Below are 24303 nucleotides of genomic sequence, written 5' to 3' on the forward strand. Positions count from 1 at the left end.
TGGGTTGTGTAGGCTTCCTGGTGGAGGGGACTGGTGTCTGTGTTCTGGTGGATGAGGCTGGATCTTGTCTTTCTGGTGAGCAGGACCATGTCCAGTGGTTTGTTTTGGGGTGTCCATGACCTTATTATGATTTTAGGCAGCCTCTCTGATAATGGGTGTGATTGTGTTCCTATCTTGCTAGTTGTTTGGCATAGGGTTTCTAGCACTGTAGCTTGCTAGTTGTTGAGTAGAGCTGGGTCTTAGCATTGAGATGGAGCTCTCTGTGAGAGCTTTTGCCATTTCATATTACATGGAGCCAGGAGGTCTCTGATGGACCAATGTCCTGAACTCAGCTCTCCCACCTCAGATGCACAGGCGTGACACCTGGCCAGAGCACCAAGACCCTGTCAGCCACATGGCTAAATTAAACTTCCTTGGCCTTTCATAGGTAACCTGACTCAGACAGAATGGATAGAGATGGGTAGGTGGAACTCATAGAGTCGCAGGCACCTCCAATGCGTCCACACTGGGCAGCTCCTCCCGGAGATCCGCCTGTGACTTGCAGAGGATCCCCAGTTGGGACATGGATTCTTAATGGTGATATATTTTTTCATTTAGCACACTATATTATTGAAGGTTTTTTTTAATATCTTAAAATAACAAATAAAATCAGACATTATCTTTTTCTGATATCACTATTTTAAAATATTTATTTATTTATTTTTGGCTGCGTTTGGTCTTCATTTTTGCATGCGGACTTTCCCTAGTTGTGGGGAGTGGGGGCTACTCTTTGTTGCCATGTGTGGGCTTCTCATTGTGGTGGCTTCTCTTGTTGCAGAGAGCAGAGTCTAGGGCACGCAGGTTCAGTATATGTGGTGCACAGGCTTAGCTGCTCTGCAGTATGTGGGATCTTCCCAGACCAGTGCTTGAACCCATGTCCCCTGCATTGGCAGGCAGATTCTTAACCACTGCCCTGCCAAGGAAGTCCCTGATATCACTTTTTAATAGAAGAATCTTACTAGCAAAATTGCAGCTGAACATTCTGGAATTACTGAAGATTCTTTGAGCCAGTTTTGTATAATAGTTCATATGAAATAGGTGTAGGGACTGTGATGATAGCAATTGTTCCTGAGAGCCTTCATCACAATGGACATTTGGCCAATGAGTCCAGGATTTCAGAGTCTGGGCTAAGACATGATTAGTTTGTTGATCTACAGGATTACTTTGTGAATGCCATGTTACATCACATAATAATTTATGTTCCTAGGAAGCCTCCATAGAGGTTTTGAGTAAAGAAATATAGGCATAAGAATAAATAGATTATGAAAGATGGGAGGTAAAGACTATTTTCCTTAGCTACTTCTTCAGATGATTTTTTTTTTTTTTTTTTTTTTTTTTTGCGGTATGCAGGCCCCTCACTCTGTGGCCTCTCCTGTTGTAGAGCACAGGCTCCGGACGTGCAGGCTCAGTGGCCATGGCTCATGGGCCCAGCTGCTCTGAGACATGTGGGATCTTCCTGGACCGGGGCACGAACCCACGTCCCCTGCATCGGCAGGCAGACTCTCAACCACTGCGCCACCAGGGAAGCCCTCTTCAGATGATTTTGAGACAGCAAAATGGGAGTGGGAGGTGAGGGTGCACATGGAAAATGTAGGAGAAGATAGGCCAGCACCACTCCTCCCTCTGCCTGGTGTTGACCCTTACACTGCAAAAGACTGGCCACTCTCCATCCAGAGGCAGAGTGTAGATAATTTGACATGACACCCACATCTAGGGAGTGAACATCCACCAAAATGGGGAAATAGTAAGTTTTTTGACCTTTCTTTGGACAAACTGTGAGTGGAGTAGCTTTTGAAGAAATCTCCTTTTCTAGTTCTTCCACTTTGAATAGTGCAGCACAAAGAATCTGCTAGGCATCATAGAAAGAAAGCTCTGGAAAACTTGCTCTTCAAGTGCTTAGCGTTGAGTGCCTGTTATTGTAGTTAGTGCCCAGTAAATGACAGAGACTATTGCCATTATCAGTATCATCATGTTAAGAATGCTTATTCACAAATATGAATATCATTGAGGTTTCCTAGAGACAGAATTTGGGCTTAGAAATTCCCGTTTCTTTGGAGCTCATGCATCAGTTTGCATGCTTCTGCTGTTTATTATAAACATCATTTCTTTCTATAAAAACAGTCACTCTTTAGTACAGTGGTCTACTATAATTTATTATCACACTAAAACTATTTCTACATTATCAGCACTAAAACACTTTACTGTTGAAACAAGCAAACAGATTAAGGAAAGCTACCATACTTTTCTTGCTTTGGGGTGAGGAAAACAGTAAAAGTAACCATAGATTTAATAAAAGACGTTAGGAAATGAAGTATTCTCAGAATCTTTTTGTTTAGTCAATTTGGTTACATTTTAAAGAGGACACGTCAAATGGAGGCTAGAATATGTGATCATCCAATTTTGATTTTCCCCTAGTTATAGTAAAGTCAGGAAATAATAAGGTAAGAAAATCTAGCATTCCTTTCCAAGGGAAAAAATAGCTCTTTTAAAAATAGGGTGAAAATGAAATTTTTTTCTGGTAAACAATCACAAATATTTTACCTTGCTGAATTTAAGGAAATCAATTTGGGAGAGACTTACTGGCAAAATAGGGGTATGGGGTTAAGAGATACGAATTACTACATATAAACTAGATAAGCAACAGGATATATTGTTATCGCACAGGGAATTATAGCCATTATCTTGCAATAATTTTTAATGGTATATAATCTGTAAAAATTCTGAATCGCTATGCTATACATCTGAAACTAATATAATATTGTAAATCAACTATACTTAAATTTTAAAAAAGGAATTGACAAAGAAGATTATAAAATGAGTTGTTAGGAACAATGTCTCAAATATTTTAAATAAGTGCAGGCTTCAAACAGCCTTGAAAGTGTGCTTTAGAGTTACCATTCCGCTCCTGTCAGCCCTAGAGAGTATATGTATTACTAACTAATCTAAAAATTAACTAGTCATTCCCAAATAAAATCAATCAATTCATTGTGACTGATTAAAGTTAAGTAAATTGCTTTTCTATCTGCATGACATTTAGGGAAACAATACAAGTATAAACACACGCACACAACTCCAAGAACAATGGCCTGTTCACTGTGGGAGTTTTGGCTGCTGACTTTTAACTGCTGTCCCCAGAGGTTCCAGGAATCAGGTGATTCAGGATGCAAGCACATAATCCCTTCACACCAATAATTAAGGGCAACACACAGAGTAACTGGGCTGTGTCAAGAAAACCAGATAATAAACACATGCACACGTGTTAAGCTGCACTACTTTACAGCTCATTCTGTGCAAACACAGTAATTTACATTTCCATTTTACCAGCATGAGTTGCCCTAAGGATAGCACAAAAGTAAAAAGGCCCAGCCAGAGAGGGCAAGGGGACAGGATCTTAGGAGGTGAAGCACATTTCTTTCCTTTTGAAGCAATATTATAAGATTTGTAACAAGGCTGGAGGGAATAGTTCATAGCTAGAGCTTTTCAAAGTAATACGAAATAAATGGTCTGAAATAAACCAGCTGTAGCATTAAGATGCAGAAAGTTTATGACATGCATATACTTTATGCCCTTGCAGCTAGGATAAAACACATTTCTTTTTTGTTTGGCTATCATAAGGATATTATGCATTTGAAGAAAATTAAAGTTTCAACAAACTCCACTATAAAAATCAACAGCTAAAGCAGATTGAAGTGATAGAGAAACCTGCTTACAATTGGCACGCAGAAATTTATCAGTGCTGCAAGTTCATGAGGTGTATAATTCCTGTATAAAGAACCAAATCAATATGGTCTTGTCCTAAAGACAATATTTACATCGATTGTCCAACTCAGATTAAGAACAACTTAATCCACAGGAATGCAACTACTCTGACTAATTTATACATGGTGAATGTGACTCAGTGTTTTGTGGGATTGTGAAGAAAAAGCTAGATAAATATCCTGTGATTTGTTCATGCACTCTTTTAAGACTTTTGAGTTGGTAACCTAACTAATCTGGGATGAGATATTGATATTAGGAAGGAGACACTTGGGCTTTTTTGTGAATTATTCTACAATGACTTCAATGAGATGGACAAAACAAACAGTGCTCTCTGCAAACTCTGCCATTCTCTCCATCCTACTTCAATTTACATTTTGGAAAACATTTTTGTTTTTTTTCCCATCTACTATATTCCTCCTACATGGTAGCAATAGGTAATCACGTTTTTACTGTAAAGCTACAACTTTTAGATGGAAAGCCAATTACTGACACGAAGTATGTTGAACTGAAAGTTATTTTCAGAAAGCAAAAGTGAAAGCCAAAGAAACTAATGCTTACAAGACTATATTAGTTACATTGAGATTATTTGAGAGCATATAGGCATGAGTATGGTCTCTGTACTAATTTCCATGAGAACATGCTATTCCCTTTAAGGCTGATGATTAGTAATTGCCACAATAACCCAGCCATAGTTTGGAAAAGCAAAATACCTGGAATGATTTGTTTCACCAGAAGAAAAAAAAATGAGTCTTTTTATTAGATATAAACACTTTGCTTCTTAAAAGAGTATTTCTTTCAGAGAAATACTAAAAAGAGACTAAATTGATTGGTATTAAAATAAGGGGCAAAAGCCCTGGCTTTCCTACCAGTTGGATATCATATAACTCCAAAATAAACAGTTTATTCTAAAGGCTCTCCCCTGGTTGGTTGACAAAGTGGAGTAAGCCGTTTCACATAAACAGAGGTTGTTTATATTTACTTGGCAGTTAGGAAAGGGAAAAGGCTCCTATTTAGATTTTAGCAAATAGTTACTAATAAGGAAATTGAAGATATGCTTTGCCTTTTAGCCACGCAGAGCCGACTATAGTATCTACTCCCCATCATGTGCATTATTTGAATATAAACCACCAGTTACCCTTCACGTTAGCTTAAGTATGCTGAAATGCAGCCATGTAAAAATTACTTAATGCAGAGCCGTGGATTCCCTTCTCTGTTTAAAATAAATTTGACTTGCTCAATTTTCCCATAAAACTACTTTTGAATTCTCTTTGTCAGGGGGGAAGTTATCCAATTACAAATCAACAACTGCTAAAACTGAAATGGTAAAGCCAAAACGGCAGCAAATAGTTTAGAAACTTACAATGTCCATTCCCAAAATGAAGTCTTTTTTCATCCGCACCATGTTTTGACTTGTTATAGCCACAAAACCTAGAGGTAAATCAAAGGAAGAGAACACAGAAAGAAAATATACTTAAAACAATTATCTATGTTCAGAATGTGCAAAGCACAAAAAAATAAAGCATTTTGCACAAACAATTAAGTGCTTTAGTGAAAGTTTAATGACTTCATATTTTCTAAATCCTCTAGAGAAAGCCTCTTTCTCTGGGGATCCTGGAGAGCTGCCTAATGAGGAGATAGGGAGAGATGCTTCCCCACTGTGCAGACCCCTTCAGTTCAGTTTTTATAATGGCCCTAGAAAGTGTTTATAGTATTTTTTTTGAAACGACTGCTGTTAGAATGAATGAAGGGTAAAGTTTTCATTGTTAGTGATTAGTGCTGTGCAATGTTACCAGTGTTCTGGGTGAGAAAGTGTCAGGGAAATCTGGGGTGTATTTGATGAGAGAAGGGATAATTGAAAAAAGAAAGTAAAAACCAAGAGTGAGGTCAAAGGAAGTGGTGGGTGTTGGAGACTGGGGCAAGAATTTAACGAAAAAAAGAAACTCAAAACTAAAGATGGAGAATCAAAAGAAAGGGAGGAAAAAAAGAAAGATCTACAATACAAGTGGAGACATTCTTATTGTTAAAATATTTTACTGACCACACTTTTCAGATTTTAGTGGCAACTGAGGGGAGCAAGCAATGCAATAATGAAAGTGAGTCATAAAACAGACTGTGAACTCACCTCCCAATCAAAACGTAGGTGACAACTGCTAGGAGAATAATTGCTACTGCCGCTGAAATGGCAATCATTACCACTTGGCTATTTTCCCCGGAAATGGAGAAAGCTGTGAGGTTGGAGAGAAAAAATAAGAAATGACCAGGCATTAACACATCGTAACTAACATCTACGTGAAAACGTTGATAAATTAAGTCCTATTTATTTTGCTTTTACCTAAAATATGGCTTGCTGTCTGATACAATGTAAAAAGAATTCTTCACTGAGTGTAAAAAAGAGACATTTTGTATAATTTTACTTGAAATTTCTGATTAATAAGATTAAATACTCTGCTTTCATTGACATCAATCAAAACTATTTCGGCATCTACTGCATAAAATATGCTGGACTGGTTTTCTCTATACTCATTGGCAAGAAACTCATCAAATAAACAGTAATTATCAGAGAAATATAGGGAATAGGTAAGATTTCCCAGAATGAAACTATAAAAGCGTTCTCATTAGCTTGTTTAGTCTCCAGTATCTGTATTTATTTAAAAGGTGGTATAATACCTGTCCTATGGACCTCAACACATCTTACCAACAAATTGTTCCTGTCCCTGTATTTCCTGCCTTTGTAGATGGCTCATCACTCATTCACTCACCAACATGAGGTATTGGCAAAAATTGTCCAGGAGCCAAATCTGGCCTGCCATCAGTTTTTGTATAGCTCAGAAGCTTAGAAGAATTTACATTTTTTTAATGGTTGCAAAAAGTCAAAAGAAGATTCTGTGATATATGAAAATTATATAAAATTCAAATTTTGGGGTCTATAAATAAAATTACATTGGAACACAGCCACATTCATTTATTTGTACATTGTCTATGGCTGCTTTTATGCTACAATTAGCCAAGTTAGGTAGGAGCAACAGAGACTGTATGTACAGAAAGCCTAAAATATTTATTCTCTAGCCCCTTACAGAAAATGTTTACTGACCCTTGATCTAAACCAATAATTCTCTAACTTTAATGCTCACATACATCATTTGAGGACCTTTTGGAAAAAGCAGTTTCTGATTCAGTCAGTCTGGAGTGGGGACTGAGACTGTGCATATCTTATGAGCCCCCAGTGATGCTGATGCTGCTGATTTCAGACTATAACATTTTGAGTAGCAAAGATGTAGACCATAAATATAAAGTCACCTTGTCCTCTCCCTCTCCTGATTTTTCTATATCCAATTAATCACCAAATTCTTTTAAATATTTTAGTTTCTGTCTTCACTTCTCTCCTGGATTACAATAAGAAATTCCCAATGGATCTCTACTTGCAGGCCTTTCCTATCTTCTACCTGGCCACCAGAGTATTCCTTCTAAGCCATGAGTTTGATTATGTCATTCTCATGCAGGGCTCTCCATCACTTTCTAGATAAAATGCATGTAAAACCATTTAGGATCTGTTCTCTGCCTAAATCCCCAGGCTCATCTGCTGACAAAATCCATAAGCATTCTAATCTCTACACTCTCTAAAATATACGCAGTTCCTGGAACATTCCCTCTCATGCACTCATACTTTAATATTTATTGTTTTTGTAGTAAATGCTGATTAAACAAATGAATCAGTGCTGTATCAAAAGAAAAGCTCAGAAGAGAGGGTTTAGTTATACTGTCAGCTCTCCAGAAGCCAATATCACATCTTGAACCTGATGAAAATCTAAGGTTGGAAGTTTTTCTCTAAAATAATGCAGTTTAGGGAATAAATGATGTAAATAAAGAAACATGGCAGATAGGCTGTTAAAAGTTTTCTAAGCATCTGAAAAAAAGAACTCAGAGTGTGGCAGGATGGTATACTCAGAATATAAACTGTTGCAAGCACTTTATTCTTTTTTTTTTTTTTTCTGGTACGCGGGCCTCTCACTGTTGTGGCCTCTCCCATTGCGGAGCACAGGCTCCGAACGCGCAGGCTCAGCGGCCATGGCTCACAGCCCCAGCCGCTCCGCGGTATGTGGGATCTTCCCGGACCGGGGCACGAACCCTTGTCCCCTGCATCGGCAGGCGGACTCTCAACCACTGTGCCACCAGGGAAGCCCTAATAGAGACATTTTTAAGCAAAAAAAAATATTTACAGAATTTCCCAGAGTAAACTGATTTAAAAAAAAAAAATCAAACTGTGCAACTCAAAGGAGAGGAGGGATATTAAAATAGTTCCCTTTCTCTCTATGCTCTTTTCATCTGCTCTATCAATCAATGGAAATATAGCAAATATAAAACTTATTTGCAAAAGTCCTAAGACCCTGAGGTTTTTAAATGGGCTATTTCTTAAACCTCAGACACTGAAGCCTCATTAGATGATCATGCATAACACTACCACAACTATATCTGTGGTAAATCTGGAATCAAATTAAAATTTTAGAATTTGTTGTTGTTTTTGCAAATTTATTTATCAGATAGGGTTAAGTGCTAATTAAGAACAAGAGAGGTTAGACTGATGTTCCAAAATATGCATCAATATAATACATATTTATCTAATGGTGTTCCGCCCCTCTTCCCCCCCAATATGCCTAATTTCTACCACATGATATAATAAACATTTGATTTTTATATTTCTGTGATTTGTGATCTCTCTTGCTACAGCAAATCTAGGTTTTGTTGTTAATTCCAATAACTATTTAAAAGTTTGAAAAAATTCAATCTATAATCATTTCAAAACAAAGAACTTTCTTTGCGCCACTTAAAATTTACAAAAAGATTTAGAATTACAAACGTTAAATTACAATTATATTTTGTTATTGTGTCATCTAAAATTTTAAATTTGTTTTAAACCTTGTTCACATGGATTTCCATGGTATTTTGCAGCATTTTGTTTCTAATGTCCTCAAAGAGTGCTTTCTCCATATTCATTCCATCACAGGAGGATTAGGAGAGGTCTTGAAGTACAGTCTCCACATCTGAGACTTGAATCCCCTTCGATTTCCAAGGAGGACTAGTTCTAGGACCCCCTACAGATACCAAAATCTGAGGATGCTCAAGTCCCTTACATAAAGTGGTGTAGTATTTGCATATAACCTAAGCACATCCTGCCCTATAATTTAAACCATCTCTAGATTACTTACAACACCTAATACAACTTAATGCTATGTAAATAGTTGCTGGATTGCCACAAACTAAAGCTGTGCTTTCTGGAACTTTCTGGATTTTTTTTGTATATATTATATCTATATAATATACATTAAATTTTATTGACATATCCTTGATTTACAATGTATTAATTTCTGCTGTACAGCAAAGTGACTCAGTTATACATATATAGATTATTTTTCAAATTCTGTCATATTCTTTTCCATTATGGGTTATCACAGGATATTGGATATAGTTTTGTATATTTTTGATCCAAGGTTGGTTGGATCTACGGATGTGGAACCTGTGGATTTGGAGTGCCAAGTGTGTAGATTTATGTTTTTGAGGATGGCAGCTCTCCTTTGAGTAGAAGAATTGTCATGTTTCAGCTGTGAGATAATAATTTCTAACACTAGATTCTTATACCCTGTGGAAGGTAAAGCTTGTTATTGTAAACAGCATTTCTAATTGTTTGACAAAAAGTGTGCCATAAAATATTTACTTTATCATATTAACTTAAACAACTTTTATTTTTGTTAATCTTGAATGTTTCTATGAGGGATGAAATTTGGGCATAAAATATTACCATACCAATAACAATGTGATTTTATACTATGAATAAAATATTTAGAAAATAAGAAATATAGATGCCAGGGAGAAATGGCAAATTGGAAGTGTCAAAAGAGATTACTGGGTGTCCTTTCGGTAGAGCGCTAGGCATTGTCAGACTCTCCCTGGATAATCTGTTTCTAAAGGGTGTTCATCTTTGATTGTCTTCCTGGCCTGTTTTGTAACTATGAAGTTAGTTGTAGACAAAGAATAGTTGTATATATGATTTTTCTCATTACAACTAGAATGATATATTCACTAGAGATATGACTGTTTTATGTGCATTAGAAAAGATGACCCCAATCATTATATTTATTGTCTTATAGTATATTAACCAGTTTTGGACAGATTAACCAATTTGTTTAAGTATTCCTGATTGTCTACACACTCATACACACAGTCACAAACATATACAAATATGTATGTATATGTGTATATGTATCTGTTCTTCAAATTTCTCTTTAAATCAGTTTACTCTCTTACTAGTCTCTTAATTAATTAATAAGTTAAATAAAATCTTTAATTTGTGTTCATTTTATATTAATATCATAGCCATGATTTTCCCTTTTGAAACATATTTTAGCAGAGGGTTTTTCTAATATGAAGTGAATGCATTTAAATAAAATCAGAATGTTACTGGGAACATGTTTGCCAATTTAGGTAAATTTAGTGCCAGACACACAGGAACAACCAAATTACTTGTGAATGTGAATGAGGTGATGAATCAGGTTTAGAAAATCCTTAACCTCCAAGTAATACAAGATTAAATGTGTTAAGGATTAAAACAATATTAAGTTCCTCATGGATCATCACGTTTCTTTTTTTGTAGTTCATTGAACCTACAATGAATCTGAAATATCTGAATTAACTTGTACTAGAAGTTAAAAATGTTACCATATTAAATAATGATCCTCAAAGGAATTTATGGCCAATAGAAGATCAGAAGCATTCCAGGCATTAGAATATGTTCGATTTGTAAAGAGAGACACACACACACACACAAATGTACACTTACACAAACACAAGTAAACAGACCCAATGCTATGCAAAATTGTTAAACTAAATGTTCCCAAGCGATATACTTTCAATGTATCACATTTAGCTAAAACTTAGAGTGAGAATGAATTATCAGACACCTTTGCAACAGCCCTTTCCCCCATACACTATATTGAAAAAGTACGTACAGTCTGGGCTAGTTTCGAACTCAAACTTGCGACTGGTGGTCCCAAATCCAGCTGCGGTCCGGGCTCGGATTTGGAATACATACGTAGTATCAGGCTTGAGGCTACTGATGGTAACATTTGTGCCTCTTGCCCTGAGAATTGTGTAACTTGTCTCTTGTTCCTGCTTTGAAGTAAGAAAAATCATGTTAAAATCGAATCTTCCTAATGCTGTCAAATGATTAAAAAGGTGAACCACTCAAAACCAATTCTTTCAAACTTTTAACACAGCTCATAGGTCAGATAAAAGAGGTGACAATCATTTAACTTTCTGAATGTAATAGAGGCTTTTTTTTTTTTTTTTTTTTTTTTTGCGGTACACAGGCCTCTCACTGTTGTGGCCTCTCCCGTTGCGGAGCACAGGCTCCGGACGCGCAGGCTCAGCGGCCATGGCTCATGGGCCCAGCCGCTCCGCGGCACGTGGGATCTTCCTGGACCGGGGCACGAACCCTTGTCCCCTGCATCGGCAGGCGGACTCTCAACCACTGTGCCACCAGGGAAGCCCTAATAGAGACATTTTTAAGCAAAAAAAATATTTACAGAATTTCCCAACTTGGATAAAATAATTTGTTCCCTGCACATAATGCAGGAAAATTTAGTTTTCATTTTTACCAATTACTGAATATGTGGATGAAAATAAGTTCTCTTCAAAGCTGAGACTGAATGAAAGCTTCAGTCTAATTCCAAGAATAAACTTGCAAAGATGAAAATACCCCCTTGAAGTAAACTTAACAGGAATGTCCTACTGATTCTCAGAAAATATTTCCATTAACTGTAAAATATTAAACTTAAAAAGGTCCAGGTTTTATGTATAAACTCTACGTTAATAACTTTCGTAGTATCAGCTATATTTGCACTGTGTTTAATCTAAGTCACTATGGTTTGTAGAGACGAAAATCTTCAGATAAAAGTCTAGAAATATTTCCCAAAAGGATTTACACTGTACATTAGGAGATTCACACTGCACATTAATTGTAAAGACTTTTTGTGTCAAGCCTTGTTTACGAAAATGGACTTCCAGGAATTGTGTTTTTCCTTTAACATACGTTAGTATATGAGCACTTTGTGGGTCACCTAATTTCAAGTAATGGTGGAATATCCCTGTACCTGGTGTGGGACCTGGAGTGGGTGATACAGAACAATGCATATCCTCAACCAAAACTAAATAGAATATTACAGAAAAAACGTAGTGCGTTATAGATACTTTTTAGTTAAAAATGCTGGTTATGTATCAGATAGCATTTGAGTTAGTATATAAATAATGAAGAGGACTGAATATATTTATTTTGTGGAAATCATTATTTCATGTGTTAAAAAAAATTATTAAGCATATACCCAGAACATGGCTCTGTTTATCATCATTAATGAACTAAACAGTCAAGAAAGCTAGACTTTGTAGAGCTTAAATTCTAGCAAAATGTTCAAAATATTTCTAATCATCATATATATATTTGGAAATAATTATAAAATTTATGAATGTATGCTATAAAAATTTTTATATAAAGTATATTAAAAATAATATTACACATAAATATGCATCAAAGTTTAAATGCTTAGAGAATCATAGATTCAGTCATTTTTTTCCTGCACTAATTAATATTGTTTTAAAATATGGATGTATATTGTGCTTTGTTAGTGGAGTTTGAAATAAGTTCAGAAAATGCTTTATGTTTGTAAAAGATATGAAGGTAGATTCATAGTATTTTTGAATCAGCTTCATAGATCTACAAGTTGGGTGTTCCCTGGCTCTGCTATCCAGTCTGAACTAAGGTGCATCATTAATTGTCTTTTTATTTTGTTGTATCATCTATAAAACATGGATTCTTATATTTGCCCAGTCTATCTTGTTACACTTTTAAAAAGAGAAGATCATGATCAAGTGAGTACTTGACAGTACCAAGTGGATCACTGAAAGCTAGGAGATAATATTTATACTATGATTTTAGCACAATGAGGTTTATAAGGTCTCACTTTCTTTCAGTGAAAGAGACATACCTTTTTCCCTGTAGGGGGCAGTATGAAAAAAAATGGGATCACATTTGTGAAATACATTAACTTCAATAAAAAGAATAACTACATAGTGCAAAAGAATGTTTATACATTGTTTTTTTTTTTGGACAACTGACCATACCACTAATTCTCATATCTCTAAAGTAATCCATTTTCATGTAGAGGAAGGTATGCAATACAGGGGAAAACATACTACATGAGGAGTCATGGCTGCCAGATTTCAAAACAAAGATCTAATGTTTATTAGCAGTGAGGCTGTGAGAAACTCAGATAATGCCATGGACTCTCAGTTTTCTTATTTGTAAAAGAACCTATTTGCCCACTTTCATCAGATTATCAGACAGCTCAAAATAATGTATACAGAAGTATTCTATAAATATAAACTATATCAACTCACAATTTGTTTTTATTTCATTTTAAAATACTTTGTAAACTGCAGCAGATACACGAATATGTCATGTTCATATTAGTAGCTATATAACCACCCAGCTCTAATGATAAGATTTGAATACATCTTGCTTTCAAACCTAGCCATAATTTATAAGCAGGGAGAAATAAGTGGTACTTAGAGTGATGAAATACCATGGCTTAAATTCTACTTATAAATAATCGTGTACCTATTTTTTATAATTGCATTACTGAACCACAATTTTATGATGTGAGGCAAAATTATCTACCCACTCCCATCTTCCACATTTCCTTGTACAAAGTCAAGAAAGCTTTCCATCATCAGTTCAATAACACAATCATTTTGTTATTAAGTCAATGTTCCTATCTGTATTGAAGGAAATTCATGTGAGGGTGAAGGTCAGGAAATGATGCTTAAGGCAATGAACTCAGGAATAGTTCATCAATAGATTAAGGAATCGCTATATAATAGTTGGTAGAACAGGGGTCTCAGTGTGGAAGGACGCAAATGTCATCTCTAATACCATAACTAGATGACTTAACGTTTGATAGTGACATCTTTTGCTATGGCTTATTGCTATAGAATGGAGGATATCTGACACAATGATTTCTAAACCCTCCTCTACCTATAAATCAAAGGTATCACACGGCTAGAATTCTAAACAGAGCTCTTTCACTTGCTAGCAATGTCATTGGTTTCTCTGACAGAGCACAATCATGATAAGGTAACCTCTTTCCCTACACAACTCAACCTTTAGCATTATCTCCCCACCTTTTCATAGTATTTGACCTCATAGTCCAATATGATCCCATTAGGATGTTCAGGTTCTTGCCAGGATAAAGAAATGCTGTTTCTGGATGTCCGATCTTTCTTAATCGTCATGACAGGTGATGGAGCTGTAAAGAGAGGATGGGAGGGGATGATGGGATGAGGAAAATTAATCGGATTGGGAAGGGCATTAAAGAAGAGCAGAGAGGCAAGGGAACAAGCAAATGGAGTCTATTGTTGTTCTAATCTTTGGCAAGAAAGCACTATTTCCATTTCAAAGGCTCTTGAGTATTAATCTGGCCTCATATCAAGCCTCAGAAGCTGGATTATAGCCCTGGTACATACAGGCCTATGGAAAATGAGCTGAGATTTTCAGCTGCTGGTGGACTAGTGGCAAGTGAGCATATGTTTTCAATCTGCTACTATAATGTAAGCAATGAAATATATTTGATATATTAAAAAAAGAAAAAAAACATCAGGACTACCTATTTGTTATAACGTTGCAAAGTTATGAATGCCAGATTCTTCAGCTCATTGATAACATTTTCATATGCAACTCTGTAAGAAGACTGTAATCCATTATGCACAAGGAGTCCCATGGTATCCATAGGTAATAATAATATTCAGTGTATTGTAAAATAGGTAGGATTTAGGACATAGTACAGTAGATTTTGACTTCTGACAAAAATCTCTCATGAATAAAAATATATATCAGGAAAAATCTCTGCTTTTACATTTTCATTTCTTAAAAAAATATATATTTAGTAAGAAGTACTGAGGAAATGAATGCTTTTTGTGTCACAACTCTATAGACACATATTGAGGCATCTTATTGGGTGATGACTCTATATTTGTTATGTTTTTCTATGCATTATCAAAAGTATAGAATATGAATAAAAAACTATCTGTTTGGATCAGATATAATAGGGTCACCATTTTTTCTAATGGAAGATTAAATATGTTTTAAGAGATATACTTCAAATCCTTCCATTAAAAAGAAAAATGCATACTATCCATCAAAGTACCTTTGGTTTCTATTTTTTTTTAAAATAAATTTATTTATTTATTTTTGGCTGTATTGGGTCTTTGTTGCTGCACATGGGCTTTCCCTAGTTGTGGTGAGCGGGGGCTACTCTTCATTGTGGTGCATGGGCTTCTCATTACAGTGGCTTCTCTTGTTGCAGAGCACAGGCTCTAGGCACGTGGGCTTCAGTAGTTGTGGCATGTGGGCTCAGTAGCTGTGGCTCGCGGGTTCTAGAGTACACGCTCTGTAGCTATGGTGCACGGGCTTAGTTGCTCCGCAGCATGTGGGATCTTCCCGGACCAGGGATTGAACCCGTGTCCCCTGCATTGGCAGGCAGATTCTTAACCACTGTGTGATCAGGGAAGTCCTACCCTTGGTTTCAAATCTCAGTCTTGCTACAATGGCCAACCAAAATACCTCACTGTGGGGTTTGGTGGCATTCTGCCGTAATGCAATGCAGCAAAATAAATTACAAACATGAAACAAACAAAAATGTAGAATTCTCAGGAACATCAACTGCTGAATTGTTTTCATTGCTAAAGGACTTTTTAAAATAGATTTTTCTCAAATCAAGGACTATTAGAACCCAGTATATTTGTATTCCCTACAACAGCTAGCAATAAATTTCCCTATATGTTGATTTGATGTTTCTAAGATTATTACTTGATGACTTTTGCATCCAACCTCTCACCTAAATTGTTCCTGTCTATAAATGCCTTTCATTTTTATTCTTCACTTAAAAATAGAGCTTTCATTAAACTTGCCTTGTGACACTTTTTTAGAAAGTGTAAACCTAAATGAAAGATCTATTGCAGTACATTTTCCATCCACCTATTTCTATTATTTGTAAGATCTTCTTATGAACTTTTGTAATTAAAGCCTCATTACTTTAATGGCCAGGGGATGGTTACTTAATCTTTTTCCAAAGAAAAATGTAGGTGTTGCTTTTCTGATAGAAAAGTAAAATCATTTTCTTATTCACATCTTGCTCCCATTAACAATTAACATTCTTTCATGTAACTTGATGTCATTTACCTTTTAGGTTCACTTTCTGTCTATTCAATATTATTGTTTTACTTCTCAAACTGGCTTCACAACACCCCCAGCTCTCAACCCAAGGCAGTTTGCTTCTCTGAAATTGATTCTAAGCAAAGGATAAGTTATTTTGGTTATATTTAGTTGAAATTTTATAAACATATTTGAAGTTTATAAACACATCACTGAGTTAGAAATAAATAACAGGCACATTAAATTTTTAAGAACTAATTTCTTTTTACTTACTCTAATACTTAGAAAAATCAGTTTATTATTTAATCATTAATAGAATAATTTCAACCCCAATGTCCTAGGAACCAAATTTTGCTTTTTGTACAAAAATAATGGAAAAATTCCACCAACTTTCCTCCTGAAGTAAATCCATTAATAAAATAACTTCTAATAACTTAGAGCATCTCAAAGAAGCTGAATGTTGGAACACTTTCTTAGTAAACCCATGGAGACCCTCCCTACTTCGTTTCATATCACCATGAACCTGGTTTCTTTTTCTTAACAGTTAAAATACATTTTCAAAGAAGGTTTGAAAATGACCAGGTATAGCATCTCTCCTTAGAAAAGAGGAGAGAGAAAATAATTCATTTCCAAGAACAGTTGTGAAGAAGATTGTATTAACTTTTTAATGAAAGCTTTCCAGGCTCTTTTGGGGATCTACTTAAATTTTATTGCTTCTGCACTGAGTAAGACTTTATAACTGTTGAAATTCTTCAAAGGTCTTTAAGCAAGCTGCAGTGCCCTGTTGGACTGTAATAAATAGCCTTTTGTAATTCCACATTTACTTAAGTAGAGGCAATTGCTCGACGCTTGTGCCACCTCTAAGTTAAATGAACGTTTTCGGATTGCTGCTTTTAGGCCCCTGTTAAGTCATTTGTACTGCTCTTTTAATACACATCCCTTGTACTGGCTGCATTTCAGCTGTTTCAACACAGTGCACCAGCTGAAATCCTGTTACATTTAGGTAATGATCATCAATATTTTAATATTAATAAATAATTAACAGAAATTGTTTTTCTCTCCCCTAATAAATAATTTTAAGACATAATAAAACACATGCAGCAAGAGAAAAATTCCATGGGCACTCCACGGTATCCACGCTTTCTAAAATGTTTTCTAGAACACTTCTTAATTCATATCTTGAAGTATAATTTATCCATACTTGCTCATGTGTTGTAATACAATTTGTAACACTGATGAGAAACAGTGATTTTTTTTTTTTGGTTCGTTTTTAGGTATCGAAGAGTGATGTGTTCAAAGTAATTTTCAAAATTCATAGAAATTCTTATTTGTCTGTGTAAAAGAATGTGATACATTGTATATCAATGATGCAATGTATATCTTACATTTGATTTATTTTATTCTCATTTCTCTGTTTTTTTTAAATTTGTGATTTGAAGGAGTGGTGGGTAATAGTTGTACAGAATGATAAAAAAAAAATCCGAAAATTGGAGAAATGCTTGGAAGGAGAGTGAAAAGTTACTGAGGCAGAGGAGACATAGGTTTTCCCTGGCAAAATGCTGGTGTATAAGCTAAAATAGCAATTACTGATGAACACTTCAACAGCCCAGGATTAAGAGATTTAGTCTGGTGACTTTTATATACCTCAAATGATATATTATTACAATGATTCTCTTATTAACAGGAAGAAGTTGATGACTAAGTAGGTTGCTATGAAACGGGTCCAGGAATTTACACAGTTTAGTGAATGAATAGTTTTGTAGGGGAAAAAAATGAACTGGTAGGAAGAAAAATTAAAACAGTAGGAAGATAATAATTTTAGTAAGTTAATAACTCTAAAGCAATGTCTGGGTGTGTAACATACATTTTTGTTGTGTTGGTATTTGAGAGGGAGCAAATATTTGATCCTTAGCTTTTGCTATTCTGAGTATAATTGGACATACGTGCTCTTTGGAAAATAAAGAAAGGAGATATGATATACTTGGTAAAGTGAAATTTTATTTTTAACTAAAATATTTTTTAAAAGAATACAAATACAAGAGAAAAACAGTGAAGGTTGGGAGGGAACAAGAAGCCCATAAATCATACAGTTAATCACCCTCCATGAAGTTTTTCTGAACTTTCTCCACACTGCTGAAAAATTCGGAACACTCTGAATGAATACTGAAACATTTCTTAACTTGCGGTGTCACAGTGAACTTGCTCATGGCTCTCTCAATTCATTCTTTAAAATTTTTCTTAGGTCACGACACAGGACTCGACAGATATTTCACCCCATGTTATCTAGTAACATGTGTTTTGTGAAAGCTGGTCTCAAAATGCTTTTCAATTTCTGTTCTAAGGAGGCATACCTTTCTGGGAACCAAAGGTTGAATTATTCCCTGAGTATTTTCTTCCCTATTTCCAGGCCACTGTAATGGCAGTTTCTTGAATCAGAGACATGCATGACTAGTCCAGAAGATAGACAGAGAAGTATAACCCTTAATAATTCATAATTGAACCCCAGTTATTTATTTACAGAGGAAGAGTAAGATTTTCTCTCAATGTCCGCCTAGCCTGAGCCATTGATTGCATCTAATGTAATAATAGAAAAGCAAATTACAATGGGCAAGAAAAGATGTTAGGCTAAGAAAGGTTTCAATGTAAAGAGATTTGGTTAGAGATGGGGCTTGTGTAGTTCACAATTTGTATTTGAATCACAAAATACTTGTGTATCCAAATCTACTGTCAGACGTGGAAAGGATTTATTATTTTAACTATGGTGTTTTTAAGCGGCATTCACCATTATTCTGCAACTAAAATATGACCCATCCTTAGAATTAGGAAGTCAAAACTTCAAAATTCAACTCTAAGGATCTGGTTTGGTTCATTTGTTTTTATTGGGACTTTCCTCTTTCTGGGTTTGGGAATTTCTAATGAACCTCTGAAGTATCTCTGTGGTTTAGAGATTGGACAAGTTAAAGTAATAAGAAAAAAGGCTCAGTATTTCTTTTTCTAAGGGAGCCAAAGCTTTAAAAAATTATCTCCATGGGAAAATATCATCGAGTAAATGGTTGAAAGATTTTTCCTTTGAATCAGACATACCTTTAAAAGCATGCTTCTCTTATTTTTTTGTACCATTCATTGCAACGCCCACTTAAGAACATTTCCTCCCTAGTTTTTTTTTCAGAAGTGGACATTTCTATAAAGTCCAGAAACACTCTTGAGTTTGAATGAGCATAATCGTTCATAGCTTAATGTTCTCCATCTTACCAACCCTATCCTGATTTCCCCAACTTGTTCTCTGGAATTTCCTATTTTGACCCCAGGACTCACCATTTTTACAGCCTACCAGTTTGAATTTCAGAGTTATACTTCTTTATATTTTCTCCCTCACCAATAACACTGCATGCCAATCAGCTTCAGCATCTGAAAGTCGATGAATTTTCTTTCTACCAAGTTATAGTTTTTCCAGCCCTGCTTCAGTTCAAACCATTGCCACCTTTCACGTGCATTGGATTCTGTGCCTCTCATCTCACAGAACTTCCTTCAATTTTCCACACATTTTTGATTATTTATCATTTTATAAAGCAAATGAAACATTAACCATGTTCTCTTTCAAAACCTCATAATTTCAAATCAGTTTTCCTAAACTTGTTAACTAAAAAATAAGTTTCAAAGAAAAGGTCTAGCAATCTATATTTTGAAGAATTTGATGTCAGAAACCTCTTAAGATCACACATTTGGGAAATACTGGACTACAATAGGATATGTAATTTGAAATTCATTACATTATTATTTAAGATTCCTCATTAGACTGTAATATACATACCAAATTTATCATTTATTGCTCGCCTTTCAAACTAAAATTCTAAAGACAATTCCTTAGGCCACTGCCTACAATTGTACTTGCAATATACTCCCTGTCTGGAACACTCAGTCTCTTCCATTTTCCACTGGAAAAATCTCTTCTACTCATTATCCTTAGAAAGGTATTGCTAATATACAGCTTTTTTTTGAGTCCCTTAGGCCATAGTTAATCAGCTCCTTCCTCTGTTCTGATATATAGTATAGTTGTTCATTCTCTTATTATTCAGCCCATCTCACTGTGTTGCAATTATACCATTTGCTTACTAGTGTGTCTTCCCATTAGATTGTAAGTTCCTCAGAGTCTTTAGTGTCTAGCATCACACCAACTGTACATAAATCTATTTATTCAGTTTGGTTAGCTTTGCAAAAAAATGTACAATATATTTTGTGACTAGTTCCTTTGAAAGATAATCCTATTTAACTCCTGATTTATTATTAAAATAATAAAATTCAAACAAAAGTGAAAATTATAAGATGTTAAACAGAGATACCTTTTTCTATAAAATTATATCATTTATTTTATATAGTAAAGAGAAAAATAATTTTCTAAACTGAATCAATAGTGCTGGGAGAAAAACATTCTAAAACGTATACATTGAAAGTAAATTTTGAGCAAGATCTCTCCAGAGGGGAAAATTCTTGTCAAAATTTTAGGCTTCTTAGTTCTAAATTTCTAAAATCTTTAAAATTTTCATTATTAAAATTTGAATACCCCAGAGTAGTTTTAAAGAGTGGAGAATACAGTTAAAATATATAATCTAATTCCCATCTCAGCATGGAGTAATAAAAGAGAAAGAAAACAGTAGTAATAGAAGGGTTCATTTCATAGATGTTTATTACATGAATTCATCAAAAGAGATGCTGTTTTTCATTTTTCAATTGATCTTTAACATTAAGTTCTCCTTCTTTTCATATCATTCAATATCCTCTTACAATCGGATCAATCTTCAATACGTTGTTTTTAAAAAATCTAGTTCTTCCTCTCCTTTACTCTCACACTATTACCATACTTATCACACTTCTGACACTTCTGGTCAGCAAATGTGTAGGTTTCTCCACACTAATCAATTCTGATTTGGTTTCCTACAATTAAATTTTGACACTATCTACTTGCAAACAGTGTAATATTCCACACATTAAAGGCTGAATCTCACATCACTGCCCCTCACCTCAGATGCTAATCACAATTAGAAGCTTCCCAGGTTACCCACAATTTCTGTGTGACCTGGCTACAAATTGGAGGTTCCCATGACCCTCTGCTCTGGTTCAATTAATTTGCTAGAGTGGTCACAGAACTCAGGGAAACAAGTTTACCAGTTTATTAAAGAATATGATAAAGGGTACAGAAGAACAGCCAGATGAAGAGACATAGGGCAAGGTCTACGAGGCTCCTAAGTTCAGGAGCTTCTGTCTCTGTGGAGTTGGGGTGTGTTCACTGACCTGGAAGATCTCCTAACCCCATACCATTGGATTTTTATGGAAGCTTCATCACGTAGGCATGATAGGTCATTAACTCCATTTTCAGCCCTTCCCCCTTATCAAGGGAATGGGGTGGGCTGAAAATTCCAGGCTTCTAATAAAGGCTTGGTCTTTCTGGTGAGCAGTCCTCCTCCAGAAGACATTCAGGAGCCCACCCAGAGTCACCTCATTAGAACAAAAGACACTCGTATCACCCAAGAAATTACAAGAGCTTCAGGTGCATGGTGTTAGGAACTGGGGTAGAAGACAAAAGGACAAAAGATGTTCCTAGTATTCTTATCACTTAGAAAATTGTGAGTTTTAGTAGCTCTGTGCCAGGACCAGGAGACAGAGACCAGTATATATATTTTCTATAATCTCCATACGTAATATGGCTTTGAAAATCTATGGGGGGTAATCATAGGTTTCTAGATATAATTCTTCACTGTGAAAGAGGTTAATATTTACACACAGCTATTTTTAAGGGTTTTATCACCCACTAAGAGTTAAGTCTAAAATAAAAAAATCTTGTAGGTAGGAAATAACAGAAAGTAGAGCAAATAAAGATTTCTTTTAAAACTAGTTGTCTTTGAAAAATGCAGCATACCAGCAAACCTGTCATAAAATATTGAGATTCCTGGAGACATTATATACATTTATAGCATCAGTACATTTTAGAAAAAAAAATGTTCCTTGGATTTGCTGAGGTATTCTACAATATTCTTCTCTTTAAGTCCTTCAAAGAACCATGAGTACTCTCAACATGCCTGTAGTCTCCGAGTCCAGTGAGCCCTAATCAAGGACTTAATGCATGTACAAGGCAATGAAAATGGCAGGTGGTTATTCATCTAAATGTGTGTGTGTGTGTGTGTGTGTGTGTTTAGCCTAATGTTCTCTATTTACACAGATAATGTGATGCTGCTGGAGGGTCTAGCTGTCTTTTAACACAAGACAACTAAAATTAAATTACATCTAGGGAATTCTTTTCCTTCATTGATTACACATGAAGCATAAAGTACTCTCAGAATTCCTAGACAGATAGACATTTAGCTCTGCATGCATTATTTTAAACTATGCAATATTCTTTACATTATTTCTGAAAATCCACACTTCACACTTCTAAGGCCTGAGCCTAGATTTAGAAAAGTGCATTCCAGAGATAATATACATGAAAAGGATAGAATCTTCCCTCCCAGAGAGCCGAAAGTTGTCTGAGAAATTCCTCACTTCATAAGATTTCTAAATATCTTAAAATTTCCAGAAGATACAACTTGGCTTTGGGAATAGCAATATGTCTTAATCCTGAATTTTTCAAAGTTCTTCTTGGATAAGCTTCCTAGTTATTCTATTTAGAAAATCTGCTTTGATAGGATTTTAATATCCCAAGTTCCTAACCAATGTAGGATGGTAAGCTTGTTGTCTTAATTCAGCAGCTTCCACACAATAAAGACAATAGAGTAGAAACTTCAAAACCGAAGTTAATAATCCAAGTTTAAATACTAAATATGAAATCTTGGGCAAAATCAAATGATATACAACATTTAGTACAGGCAAAATTATTTTAGTATAGATGTCTCCAAAGAGTGAGAGGAGCAGCTGTTGAATACAGATAATAGGGATGTGATGGGGAAAAGGGTGATGGTACAAGGTCAAGACCAGATGAATGAAGAGAAAGCCTCAGACAAGAACTAGGCTAACCACAGTGTGAGGTTTTGTTTGTTTGTTTCAAAGGATTGCTGAGGTAGTATGTCTGTTCTGACTCAAGAGTCCTTCAGGAGTAGAGTGGCCACGTTCCAGCACAGGACAGAAGGGACTAAATCTGGACTCTGGTGGTATTCTCTGTGGAGCTTCTGACAAGCAGCCTGCTGCCTTCTAATTATGTGCAGCAGTGGACTTTACAACTTTATACAACTTACAACTTTATACAACTTTAACGCACCTTTGGAGCAAAAGAGGACTGCCGTTGACCCAGCTTCCTCTTTACAGATAATGGCAAGAAAACTAGTCTGAAAGGCTACCCTCTTGGGTCTTGGGCTGTTTGGTTCATGTGTTCAAGCAGAACAGAAAGGAGAAAACATTTACAATGTATTATGTATGTTATATTTAGAAAATAGACAAAATATATACTGGTCTTAAGTAAATCAAACTTTTATTCACAAATTATAACTATAAAAGGAAAGGTGACACTGATAGAAATATTCTGTATTTTCACAGGGGTAGATATGTTTATTAAAAGTCATTTAATTTTCCTTACAGTTAAGACAATTCACTATATATAAATGTTACCTCAATTTAAAAAGAAGTAAAATATATGATTTGCATAATTAGGTCTTAATATTGATATGTCACACTATTAACTATATTTTCTATATTCTTTATGCTCTGGCATCTGGAGCCTTGCTGACCAGGGATAGGTTGCCTCTCCCAGGGTTAGCCAATTCCTAGAAATGGCAGAGACTAGCCCAAGAGTGTGCCTCTCATACTGCAAACTAATCAACACATTACCTTCTCCATCTGGCTCTTATGCTCTACCAGGAAATATTCCTCTGCCCCAATCATCCTAAAACCAAGTACCAGACAACTAGAGAAAGTCCTTATACCTCACAGTCTACTGCTGAAATTATTCAAACTAGCCAATCCTAAGTATACTTACCTTATCTCCCCTTGCCTTGCCTTTCTTACAAAACCACAGTAAAGGCTCTTGCTCATGCTTTTTCCTTGCTCTCTCTACCTCCTGACTGACCCTGGTGCTTCTCTGTGTGGTCCTCCAAGGTATGACGTGCCCCTTCCTCTTGGGGACTGTAAATAACAAACTACCTTTTCAATAGCAATTATTTCCTTAACCTGCTGGACTTACCATACCTGAATAATAATAAAAATTACATTTTAAAATAATCACTGTAGTGGAATAGCATCTAGATGTTTTTTCAAACAAATTAAAG

At 35.5% G+C, this 24303-nt stretch overlaps 1 protein-coding gene across 2 annotated transcripts in view; it reads right to left on the bottom strand.

Annotated features, from left to right (window-relative positions):
- The window catches only part of EPHA3 (EPH receptor A3), a gene marked incomplete at both ends in the record, with an annotated part of 362616 nt that overhangs the window by 63469 nt on the left and 274844 nt on the right, over positions 1–24303 (bottom strand). The window contains 4 exons of one of the 2 annotated variants that reach the window (XM_082625509.1): positions 5159–5226; positions 5921–6023; positions 10800–10959; positions 14026–14150. In XM_082625509.1, the coding sequence (XP_082481635.1) occupies positions 5159–5226; positions 5921–6023; positions 10800–10959; positions 14026–14150 (456 nt within the window). Of the gene's footprint in view, positions 1–5158; positions 5227–5920; positions 6024–10799; positions 10963–14025; positions 14151–24303 lie in introns of both variants that reach the window. The other variant, XM_082625508.1, reaches the window with a different exon arrangement.

Source organism: Mesoplodon mirus (assembly GCF_964341445.2).
Source record: "Mesoplodon mirus genome assembly, chromosome: 6".
Lineage (NCBI taxonomy): Eukaryota > Metazoa > Chordata > Mammalia > Artiodactyla > Ziphiidae > Mesoplodon > Mesoplodon mirus.